The following is a 12,238-nucleotide window of genomic DNA, read 5'->3' on the forward strand; positions in this document are numbered from 1 at the left end:
GTCAATGGCAAAATTCCCATTGACTTCAGCTAAGGTAGGATAGGACACTAAATAGCAGATAATGCTTGTTAGCCCATTCTTAGTATGTCCCATTGTGCTTAAACTTTGTGTGCGGAAATTAATGTAATGTAGCAGTAGATAGCACATACTGCAATACAGAGACATAATTAGGGCAGGAATGTCAAACTCAACTGGCCTCGTGGACTGGATGAAGGACATGGGCCCAGTCTGTGAGCTGGATCCTGCCCATAGGCCTGGTACGGGGGTACCTGTAAACCAACTGTGTGTGTTTTTTGCAGTTTGTGCAATTGCTCCAACCCTGTTTGCCATATGCAGCATGCTCCAGCTCCAGCCCTGTGCAGGGCATGCAGTGCATGCAGGGCCCATGCCAGACTGACCCTGCACACTGGATTTTGCACACAGAGCTGGTCTGTGGGTCAGATCCAGCATGCAGGGCTCTCTGATGCAAGCACCACATACAGTACATGTCCTAGCATGGCCCTGTGTGCTGCATGCAGCACAAGCTAGCTGTCACAACACGCAGAGCGCAGGGCCAGTCTGCGGTATGCGCTACATGTAGTGCCTGTGCCAGACTGACCCAGCAAAGTGGATCTAGCACAGAGCGCCCAACTATGGGCCTGATCCAGACCAGCCCCAGATCCAATGTGCAAGGCTGGACCAGCATGGGTGCTGCATGCAGCCAACACCCCAGACCATCCCTTCCCTGGGTGCAGCCTGCATCACATGGGCTGCATCCAGTGGACAAGACAGCAGTGAAATAAGTCATATAAGTAAGAGCTGAATCCTTAATAAGTCATTGCTTAATTTTTTTGTTTTCAAATAGGCTATTTGCACCCGCGGAAGTGCTTGCATACCTGTTTCTCTGTACACTGAAGAGTTGGCTTAGTCAGGTGTATATGCAATAGTAGGTGCAGAAATGGCAGTAAATCATGACACACCTGAAACAATGGTCTTTGTTATTGTCTTCATGCACTGAACCTGAGAACAGAAGCAAATCTGGATATAGGTTCATTAATAGAACCAGTGCAGGGAAAGTTGCCCAGTTCCTTCATGACCGAGCAGGCATAAATAACTCTTTCCCTGTTCCTTTCTTATAATAATAATAATAATAATGAAAAAGATGCCTGAATGGAAAACATGAGGAATTGCTGTAATAGCTTTTCACATGTAAATACATGGTTGGCAAAACTTGACTGAAATAACCTTAGGGCACCGAACCAAATTTACTGTGTAGTTTACGTCTGTAGATTCTGTAAACTATAAAGTCAGAGTTAAAAAAAAACTAAAAACAAGGTTTTGAAGTATGTAGTGGAAAGATTTAAGGACATTTCCTTATCTGCCCTCTAGCTTGGGAATTCAGGGGAAAAAAACAACATTCACTGGATACACTGAAAACCCACTATATTTTTTTTTTAAAGTTTTAGTTGAACTACAGAAATAGCTTTTAGGTAGTTATTTTACCATATGCTTAATCCTACAGAGAGTAAAATATTCCAGAATTATTTATGAAGGAAACAGTCGTGAGTATTTTACATGGGCTTTCCCATCAGGTTGTCAAGTTTTGACTTGTTTCACTACTTTACTGCACCTTCAGGAGTGTTCAGCATGTAAAAAGCCATCAACATTTAGAAGAACTGATTCGGTAATCGCTACCAGATTGTCAGAGAAATCTGTCCAAATAATAGTGGGATCATAGTCCTTCTGAGGCAAGTAGGTCCCAACTGGAATCCCTTGCATTTTCCACTCCAAAGACCCTGGGTATAGATCCCAAAAAGGATTTACAATTCCACCCCATGCTGACACTGCAGTTAAGCTCTCTGTATATGTGCAGGAGAGTGTTGTACTTGCAGGGGTGTTGGATTTAGTGAAACATTACACTCTGGCTCTCCTGCTCAGCTCTTGTGAATGGCTGGGTGACAATTAAATGCAGCACTTTAATAAATAAATAAATAAAAAGCTAACCCTGATGTGTGTGGTGTCATGTACTTTCTCTCTCATTCAGGGATGTGATGTAAGGAATGCAATATGCTTAATGGCTGCTGCTTGGGCCTGTATATTATAGTCACGGCATTCACAAAAGGAGTGACACTGTTAAGTCAAAGGCCCTTTTCCTGGGCCTGTAGCTCATTTTGTTTTGACTTTCTACCACTGCTGGAGGTGAGGTCCCCAGACTCTTCCTGAAAGAGCCAAAAAGGAGGAGAGCTGACTCCATCCAAGGTCCCACTGTCTGCTTCCTGTACTTGCATCCGTATTTGAGCAACATCCTTTGTGTCCATAGCTCTCAGCGTTTTCTTTACATGTGTGCAATAAGTAGAACAGGCAGGAATTTGAATTTTTCTCTGCCTAGTTAATTTAATAGTTTCTCTAAAATCTTTGACAACTCTGGGAAGATTACAGCTTTTAAAGCAGTTTGCAGGTAAGGTGCATACTCACAGCACCAGTATTTTTTTTCTTGTTTCTGCCCATCAGGATTATGAGACTATATAAAGTACCTCTGCCCATTCTTATCTTTTCTCTGCTTTCCAAATCTCACAGTCATCTTTGGCACGGGCATCTTGGAAAATAAACTGCCTGTTGTCATCAGAAGGCTGTACAATATAGTTTTTAAAAATGTCATGCCTACTTAATTTACTTTGCAATTTCCTCCTGCCTGTATGTATTATGTATCTGACTGTATTATTGTACCCTTCAGAAAGATCTGGAAAGGAGACTAAATTCCAGTTGCTAGCAAAAGCACAGTGGCCAAAAGCTTGATAACGGTATACTGAACAACAGGCTTGTACAGACAGGCTATGCCTGTTGCTCCCCTCAACTAATGGCTTGACTTTATCCTGCATCTTCTTTCTGACTTTTCTATTTTATTTTAATTTATTTATTCTTATCCTGTGTAAAGTATGTGAATGTAAGAAAACAGGGCCTCTTAGGCTCTTAAATTGCACATTAATTTTAATTATACTCACCTTTTACATTGCCAAAATGTTTTAAATAGGGGAAATGAGAATTGGGTCCAACAGAATTTCAGAAATCTGTATATCGGACAGACCAAACGTTCACTAAGGCTTCCATTAGAGCATTCACAAATGCTTAGGAAAGATCACTGGCTAAGTTCTGGTCCTGTTCTCCTTTGGGATGCTGGTGGACGAGGGGCCTAAATACTTTATTTGCCACAGAAGCAATGCTCATGGTGGCCAGGCAGGTTCCTTTGCTCACTTTCTGGTTAATTCCTGCTTGTGGCTGGAATAATTCCCATGAGACGGGAAGAGTCTGAGTACCCTGTAGGAGGCTTGGACTGTACTCTGCTGTTCCAGGCATAGGGGTCCTGATAAGCATGAGTTTCAGAGAAGTGTTGAGAAAGTTTTATTATAGTTGTGCCATCCTTTGCCCATTACTTTTCCTGGAAATGCATAATAAGGTTGATGTGTATAAGGGCCCTAACATGGCCACCCTGTTCTAAAACTTCAGATAAGTGAGGTTCAAAGCCAAATATATTTTAGTATAGCAGAAAACTACCATGAAAAACAATTTCTTGAATGGAATAGGATGTGTTGCATTTATTTACACAGGGATGGTGAGCCTTTCTGTGTATGTGCTGCACATTGAGTGTTGTGTTCAAACATACAGGTTACTTGGGGTTCAGATAAGAAAAGGGTTACTATTTAAATCCTAATTTTAATGAATTTGGAAGAGAAAATGGCATAGTTTACTGCTATTTAGACAGGTTTTCACAATTTAAAATGTAAATTAAACCACTAGGTATTTCTTTGAGTTTTGAAAAGAAGAGTCAAGCATTATGGTGTAATTATTGTAATCTGCTGCTAAATAGTTTGATGCATTGGTTAAATTACAGTTATTATGCTATGAAACCTAATTACCTTCTACATTACTTTGTTTAGATACACATTGATTTAGGTTTTTTTTCCTCAAGGCTTAGTGAAGAAGCTGGAAGCAGAGATAAAGCTTAATTCATTCTTGGTCAGTGAAGAAATTCCTAGAGATCTGGAAGCTAAGAAGCAATCATTATATTTCCTACAAAAAGTGGTTGCAGAGCCAGCTATGAGCCAATCTGATCTCAATGAACTTGAAACCAAGGTCCAGTGATTGAATACCTACTTAATCTGTTGTCTTCAGTGTACCATGTAGTTGTGTAAATCCCTATTGTAAATCTGCAAATAAAAGCCTTTAATTATCAAAGGGAATTCCCTTCCTATTTTTACAGTAAGGAAAATGTAAAAATTGCTGATTAAACAAAGCCTACCGCATTACTCAAAACCCCACCCTGAAAAGCTGTTTAGAAAATTATGTTGTTAATTTGGATCTGCATGAACAGAGACCTTAATTTAGCATCAGATGCCTGATTTTTGCACGCTCCAGATCAATTTTATAGATTTTAAAGTCCCAATGATTTTGGTGGAATTATACTGACAAAAAAAACAGTGAGAGCCATGTTGGAAAATTAGGTCTTCAGCATATTATGTATTACTGAGTTTACATTTTAATAACAATGTGTAATCATTCAAAGTTTATCTGTGTAGTTTAAAATATTTCTGTATAAATTTTATTTTCAGTGGCAGCATCACCACTAATTAACTACTGCATTTATTTAGTTTACATTTTAAGAAAATCAAATGTTAGAAGCCAGAGTTGTTAAGATGAGCTAAAAACTTTTAACATCAGTGTATTCAGCTGTTTCTGGACAAGAGTGAGCAGGCTATGTAAGGATTAAGGCCCTTACCATAAAAGGAAAATCAATGACAATATGATACTCCCTTACATCTTGACTGTTATATTCTTTAAGGATGCTGACTTTATTAAGATTTGAAACCTCAAAATAGCTGCGTGATTCACCTTTGGAACCTTTTTGTTCCTGGCATATTTCTTTTTGTCATAATAACATTTGTGATTTTAATCACTTTAATTAGACGTAGAACCTGTTTTCCCACCTTTCTTTCCTCAGTGTACTGTCTGTATTTAGTGATATTTTCACAGAATTCCAGATTTTTTTTGCCCCAAGGTCCATTCTTAATTCAATGTCCTTTTGGAAATTTGTTTCACCATTGGACAGTGAAGGAATGTGCAACACTTTTCATTGTAGTGTGGCCATCGGTATGTATCACTTCTACTAGCATGACTCTCATTATCTGCATATTTGGATAAAGGTCTTAAGTATGCCAAGTTATCGTTAAATGCTTTAAATATGCATCAGACTTTCACACACTTTGAATTTTGACCTATTCTAGCAGAGAGTTAATGGCCTTTGCAAAAGAAGAGAAGAGAATTTCAAATGGAGGTCCTAGTGATCAATCAGTCATTAAAGAACAGTTTTGACTGGCCATTGGTGAAATTGGGTCACAAAGCAAAAGCAGCAGCATCCTTTTTGTCTGTAAGAATATAGTAAGCCAAATTCCTTTGCAAGCTCAGGGTTTGTGGTTTTAGAAACTCCTAGACACTGGTGGCTGATCTTGTTTTTGAGGCTCAGGGATAGGAATCTGAAGAGAGAGACTCTCTCCCTGGTTTTCCTTGGCAGCCTTAGAAAACTCACTTAGCTTTGTGTCTTTCCCCATTTTCAAACTGGTACTCATAGTTCCTGACACGTTTTGTGAGGCTGAATCCATTGGTTTGCAAAGCATTTTGACATCTTCAGAGAGAGGGCAAACAATAAATTCTCTTTACCTTAATTCTGGTGGTGTTTGTTCAATAATCAATGCTTAATTCTCTCAATTTTCCACTCCATTCCAGATAGATGAAGTCAACACACAAATTAATCAGCTGATTGAAAAGAGAATGATTAAATATGAGCCAGTTGATAGCAGATTTTCAATGTATCGACAACAGGTAAGAAGGAACAGGTTTTTTTTGGTAAGCATGATGCTCATCATAGCAAACTTCTCAGGTTACTGAATGTTATCTGTAGTTTTATATTCTATTTTTTTAAATAAAGGCAAACAGTGCAGCAAGTTGAAAAATAAGTAAAGCCGGTTGAATGTAAGCATATAACAGTTCATAAATCCTGGAAGCCTTTACTACTAAGAATTAATTTATTGACAGCAAGTGGGACTAACCTTGGTAATAAGCAGTTATGAGATCAGGCACTTGGGCTGTGTCTGTTAGGCCCAGTCCTGTGTAAAGCTCAAGCTCAGAGTGCCCTACCTGGTCAGTGTTGGGGTATATTTTGGTATGGGCTTGTAGAGCATGCTTGGACCTCTGCAAATTTAACAAAATACCCATTCCAGAATACACTTGCTTATTACTTTGCTAAAGGCTCTCGTGTACATTTTTATTGTGGAATAAACATGTCCACACAGGGGCTTTACACTAAAATAAATATTCTGGAATAGCTACTGTGGTAAATGTCCAAGAATCGATAAGCCCTAGCAAAGAGACCCCATGATACTGATTCTGCAACTACTGCAAGATATAGTACATACTACCCGTTATATCCCATTTCTTGTCTTTGATGAGCTCTCATTGTATGGATCCAGTTGTCTCTATTTGTGAATGTATTTTATGCCTTAAAGTGAAACAGTTTTTTTTCCATCTTGGACCTAAGTGCTTTACAAGAATGAAAGATTGTGTGTGTGTGTGTGTGTGTGTGTACACACACACACACACACACACACGTGTGTGTATATATGTGTATATGTGATAGATAGATAGATACACAAATTTTCCCATTGCTAGATAATATTTATGATACAAAAACATTGTGGTACATTGAGAAAATGTGATAAATTGGGAAAACAGCATGGTGTGTGTTATACATTCATCAGGGCTCAAGTCTGAATAACTGCATCAATTCAGTTGTAATGTGTCTTGCATAAACATAAACTTCTCTCTTTTCTTGTGAACAAGTTTTAGATATAGAGAGTTAAGGTATCTTTAGAAACTGTAATAGTACACGCTAGCATATTTCTTCATAATATGCTCACTATTATAACTTTTGCAATGAAACTCCAGAGGGTCCAGAGGAGGCCACTCACATGGTCAGGGGGCAGCACGGCAGGCCCTAGGAGGAGAGGCTACAGGACCTGAACACGTTCAGCCTCCACAAGAGAAGGCTGAGAGGGGATCTGGTGGCTGTCTATAAACTTACCAGGGGAGACCAGCAGGGGAACGGGAGAAGCCCTGCTCCCCGGAGCATTTCCTGGAGTAACTAGGAATAACAGCCACAAGTTCATCGAGAGTAGGTTCAGGCTAGATATCAGGAGGCACTACTTCACAGTCAGGGCAGCTAGGATCTGGAACCAACTTCCAAGGGAAGTGGAGCTCGCCCCTACCCTGGAGATCTTAAAAATGAGGCTAGACGATCATTCTGTCCTGCCATGGCAGGGGGTTGGACTTGATGATCTGCTCAGGTCCCTTCCAACCCTACCAACTATGAAACAAATTGTCCCTATGTGTTAAATCCAGTGTTATAGACCAGGGTACATAAAAATCAAGACTTTCTGGGGATTACAAATTCAAATTATATATTTATTTTTCCTGGTAGCTTGTGGCTTTTAATTTAACTGATATTTTTCAAGGCAAGGTCTACATGTACAAAAAAAGCTGAAGTTTTTTTCAGAGATTATGTATAAATTGTAATATTCCAGTAAACTGCATATAACAGACTTGCAAATAGGATCTCAAGTATGGAGTCTTTTTAGTGTAAGAGGTACATTACATTGCCTAAGATAAGTATGCTACATAATGTGCTAGTACAAAAGACCAGCTGTCTCCTAATATAAAGCTCTGACATTCCACAGAGGAACCATTCCGGGAATTCAACTTGCTGTTCTGAGTCAAGAACATATGGTGGACTCTGATCACTTCCACAATGCAGCAGAGATTTTTTTATAAAATCATCCTCTTTTTACCACAGTTTGTTGTTGTGCGTATCTTAAGAAATACGGCACGTAGGCAAAATCTATCTCTTTTTCTATATTTTTAGAAAAGTGCTGGTCCTCTTACCCGCTGAGAAGAAACTAGCGCTAAAGACTCCCGCTTTATAACTAAATTTTATTTTAAAATAAAGAAACAAGCATGCTTCTAAAATCATGGGATTTGTTATTTTAAACTGATTTTAAAATAATAACAATAACACTCATTTGCATGGTCTTCCTTTTAGTATTTGATTCTTGATACAAACTTTTTATAACATAAAATGCTTTTGTTATTTAGTGATCTGATTTAGACTTATGTTCTTTAACATTCCAATAGTCACGATGTAAAACTTGCATTTTTAAAACATTTTACTTCTGCTAGGCTTGAAGGAGTCAAATAACCTGCAATTTGTATTGTCCTTCACTTCTTTCTTCATTGTCTTTTTCTAAATTACAGAGATTTAATGGCTCAATTATGTTAGTTATATGCTACATATTTCTGTAGGCTGGAGTTATAAAAATCCATATTATGACATTTGTAAAATCTTGAATTCTTTCCAGTTAAGCCTTATTGGTGCGTCTTCACATGCACAAAAAAGAACTAAGCAGATAAAATTGTTGAGTTGAAATCTAGGCCTCTTATTTAATGAAATGGAAAAATTCAGGTGCAAAAATGTAAATCTAAGTGTCAGAATGAGTCTAGAACAAAATGTTACACATAAAATCCTGACTATCAAAGTCAATGGGAATTTTGTTCTTGTTTTCTGTGGAGCTACTTTAACTTCTGTGTCCTACTGGCTTTCTTCCTAATGCTTCTTTCCTATGACTTGCTCAGCACCTGCAATGTTATTCTGCCCATACTCTAAAATGTTAACTGCTGTATACTGTATTAACCATGACTGACCAAGTGCAGCTTTTACTTTAGTCATCCAATTTGACATCTAATAATCATACAGGCATCCATAATTTCCCGGAAGAAGGAAGCCAAAGCAGAAGAGCTCCAAGCTGCCAAGGAAGAGATGTCGAACATCGAAAGGCAAATGTTACAAAAGGCAAATGAGGCCCGTGAGTTGGAAGGCACTGAAATTTTGAAAGGTGATGAGGTATGTTAAGGTAGTGAGGAGGCTGGGAAAGAGGAGTCTGTGTAAAATGGAGGAATTCCAGTTGATGCATTTAACCTTACATTTTGGTAATCAGTGAGCATTGCCACAGTAGTTTACCAGGTTTCTTCGAAATGCTACCATCCAAGAACATGACTGCAGTATTATACCTTATAAGTTAGGTTCTGCTTTTCTTCATGAAGTGTAATTTCAAATTTGATTACAAGACCATGCTTTATTTCATTTTCAGTTCACACATGAAGATAAACCACAGTATTTTCCAACACCTATACTGCAGCAAAGTGTTCTTAAAATTTTGTTTGCAGTTGGTCTTGGGTGGTTGCTCTTTTACTTAAATTGTGCAGAAGTAATCATATCCAGTGCAAACTAGAGTTGCTGGTACTTCTTTTCAGCCATAGAGCAAAGTAATATTGAGGTCCATCTCACAGCTGGCATGATAAATAATGGTGTTTGATACACTAAACATCATCAGGAACAATCGTCACCAGAGAAATTCAGAGATAAGCCACATAGCTCCAAATTGCTAATAGATGTATAATAAAATGATCCATAAGATTACATTTTATTCTTTGTAGGGCACAATATTTGTAGAGCAAAATCACAACAGTAATCTGAAATGTGGGTTAGTTGAATTTGTTCATTATCCACATACATTTCATTTTTTTGGTCTTTTCCCTCTTATTCTCCCAGATCATCTTGCATTGCATCTACAGTACTTTAGGGTTTTTGGTTGTACCCATGTTGGTCTAAGGACACAGGCAGACAAGGTTCTTTGGGTAGATGTGATATCTTTTTTTAGACCAACTAAATAGTTGGAAAAATTGTTCTTTGCAAGCTTTCAGGTTATAAACACCCTTCTTCAGGCACAGGGAGCATCTATAATACCTTTTTTTTGATCAGGAAAAGCTTTATTTGAAGCTTCATACATCAAAGCATTTTTTTCTTCATAGGAGGCTTATTGAGCATCAGGCTTTTATAACTGGGCAATGTCTTGTCTCTGTGCCAGATCGACTTTTCTTGCTACAACATTTGCTCTCATGGAAAAATCTATTGAGGGAGCAGAGACAGGGGCCGGCTCTGCTGATCCTCTGCCTTACCTCTTGTTTCTTTTCACTCTCCAGCACTGCTTGTTTATCCTACACTTCATGTAGAATGGCTTTTTTGCCACTAGTGCCCATATATGTGTCTGTGCCTTCTTACTTACTGCTGTCTGCAGCAAATCCCCTTGCTCATCTTATCAGCCATGCCTTCTCTACAAAAATCAGTTTTTTCTTTAAAGGTGCCTCTCAAGCTCAGATTACACGGGTATCTCTGAGTGCATATATTCTCACACAAATAATTAAATTACTGTGTAATCCTCAAGATGCTTGTGTTACCCTTGGGCCACTGCTTGTTCAGATTGTCTTCCCCCTGCCTTTCCCCCATCAGCTCTCTAAACTAAGACAAAAACAACAGGTGGAGGCAAAAATCACAGAGACTTACCACCAGGGTTGTGTTTAGTACAGTGAGTAGTTCCCTTGACTCCTGTGGAATTACTCGTGTTGGCAAGATCTAAGCAAATGTTTTAAGGATTCTAAACTATAACCCCTTCCTTGTATTGTCAAGTGTCATACACACCTACGGGACCACATAGGTAATCAGAAGAAAATGACTGGATTGGATTTCTCTACATCATCAACTGTGTGTAGCTGTATCTGTTTTTGACAGCTATTTAAATAAAACTTGGAAGCAGACAGTGTGCTTCATGGCATTCCTTCTAAGCAGAAAGAAATGATTAGTAGTCCAATACTAATGCATTATGAGAGAGAGATCCACAAATGCTTTGCATTATGTCCAGGACAATATTGCATGTTGGTATCGTGAAAGAAAAAAAAGAGAGAAACATTTATTTACAACAAATTGTGGTTTCCTGGCTGGATTTTGCCTAGGAGCAAGGAAATGGCTCAAGACAGGAAAGCAGAAGAGAAGACCTGTTTGTCCACAGTCCCTGTTCCCTGCATTCTGCCTTGCTCTTCACGTCTTTAAAACTTTATTTTTAGATTCTCCCATGGTGTGGGGAAAGCCTGTTCTTTTAGTGAGGAGCTTCTGTACTTTTTTATACACTTTGTTTTGTGAGAAGCATGTTTGTATGCAGGGCCAATGGAAGTCATATTCTTACCCAAGCATACAGGTCAATATTATACATTTTTTCTGCTATCTTATTTTTTGTTGTTTGGTGCTCCCAGGTACTGTTTCAATGCAAACCTAGAATTAGGAGGTGGTATGGGTAGCCCCCTGGATAGAGACTGGACTGGAATGTAGCAGAGTTTAATTTCCAGCTCAGCTGCGAGCCTGCTGGAAACTGTTCAGTTCAGTTCTCCATGCCTCAATTTCTTCATCTGTAAAACCTCGGATTCTGATGCCTACCCCCTTTGTCAGTACTTGAATATCTACTGATGACAAGCATTATAAAGAACTAGGCATATGATGTATTTTTTGTTAAGCAATATACAAAGGTACTGTGAAAAGATAGTCCCTCCATCTAGTTTAGGACAAGCCAGGATTAGTGGATGAGACATAAAAGGAACATATGCCCTTGCAGTCAGCAATAGGCATTTCTTACCCAGATGGAATTTACAAACTAAAGCATGGCAGCAAGGAGTGACCATTTGGTTCTACACCAAACTACAAAATACTAGGGCCAAGTTGTTTTCTTCCGAGATTGTAAAATCTTTCAAGTACTTCAAACAGAAGTACAATGAGCAGAGTGGCAAAGCTGGCCTGGCAAGCTGCTAGCTGCAGCTGTCAGATCCTGAAAATTAGGGAATCAAATGTTGACACTTAGAAGGGTAAATGGTTCAATTACAAGTGATCCTAGGTAAACCTGGGATATTTTTAGTTCTTTTCACAGTACATTGTACTTCTCAGAGTTCAGCGTAGGACCCTGAGAGCCTAGACTTTCCCAGGGTATCAGAATAGAAGAGGATCAAATTTGGGCTTACCCACAATAGTTGAAGTCGAAAGGAATATGTTGCTGAGAATGTAGCCTAGGAAATCCCATGGACTAGATGAAATTATTTTTTCATGCAGCTGCCTCCCACCCCCATGCCTCTTGTTAAAACAAAAAAAATGCTGCGATTCCCCTGGTATTTTCAAAGAAAATATATTAAAGAATGGAGGCTTTTAACCATAGACAGTTCTCCCAGATCTCCAAAAGCTTCCCAATTAATGAGTCCATCAGGAAATGAACCTTTAGTA

At 38.7% G+C, this 12,238-nt stretch overlaps 1 protein-coding gene across 6 annotated transcripts in view; it reads left to right on the forward strand.

Annotated features, from left to right (window-relative positions):
• Positions 1-12,238, forward strand: part of IFT81 (intraflagellar transport 81) — a 54,129-nt gene that overhangs the window by 15,112 nt on the left and 26,779 nt on the right. For all 6 annotated transcript variants that reach the window (XM_090062222.1, XM_090062225.1, XM_090062223.1 and 3 more), the window contains 3 exons: positions 3,947-4,110; positions 5,758-5,853; positions 8,837-8,983. In XM_090062222.1, the coding sequence (XP_089918348.1) occupies positions 3,947-4,110; positions 5,758-5,853; positions 8,837-8,983 (407 nt within the window). The remainder of the gene's footprint in view (positions 1-3,946; positions 4,111-5,757; positions 5,854-8,836; positions 8,984-12,238) is intronic.

Source organism: Crocodylus siamensis, chromosome 9 (genome assembly GCF_052110815.1).
Source record: "Crocodylus siamensis isolate JL-2025a chromosome 9, ASM5211081v1, whole genome shotgun sequence".
Taxonomy (NCBI): Eukaryota; Metazoa; Chordata; order Crocodylia; family Crocodylidae; genus Crocodylus; species Crocodylus siamensis.